Source organism: Pteropus vampyrus, unplaced genomic scaffold, assembly GCF_000151845.1.
Source record: "Pteropus vampyrus isolate Shadow unplaced genomic scaffold, Pvam_2.0 Scaffold659, whole genome shotgun sequence".
Classification (NCBI taxonomy): Eukaryota; Metazoa; Chordata; class Mammalia; order Chiroptera; family Pteropodidae; genus Pteropus; species Pteropus vampyrus.
The window spans coordinates 9,302-9,660 of record NW_011889440.1 but is presented as its reverse complement, the minus strand read 5'-3'; the positions used below and the strand labels follow the sequence as shown (position 1 = coordinate 9,660).

General features: G+C 47.1%; 1 protein-coding gene across 1 annotated transcript in view; it reads left to right on the top strand.

The window, feature by feature from the left end:
- Positions 1-359, top strand: part of LOC105309033 (zinc finger protein 418-like) — a 15,683-nt gene that overhangs the window by 12,494 nt on the left and 2,830 nt on the right. The window contains exon 5 of the mRNA XM_011385113.2: positions 15-353. Coding sequence (XP_011383415.2) covers positions 15-353 — 339 coding nt within the window. The remainder of the gene's footprint in view (positions 1-14; positions 354-359) is intronic.

The window sequence follows — 359 nt, the reverse complement described above, 5'->3', positions numbered from 1 at the left end:
CAGTCTGCAGCGAGGTTGGGAAGGACTTCCTGACCCCTGCCGGACCTCTCCAACAACAAGACAGTCACACCACAGAGCGGCCAAACAAAATCTCCGAGTGTGAGGTGACTTTCCAAAGTATAAAAAGTCACAACACTTGGGAAGAATGCAAGAGAGTTTTCAGCCCCAAACACATATTCGTTCAGGACCCAGGTTTCCACATTGAAAGCCAGTGTTTTGTGTGCCACGAATGTGGGAAAACATTCAAGAACAAATCCTCATTTCTTGTTCACCAAGGAGTCCACACTGATGACAGGCTTCATGTGTGTGACGACTGTGGAAAATCCTTTAGAGGAAGCTCAAACTTCAGTCAACACCGA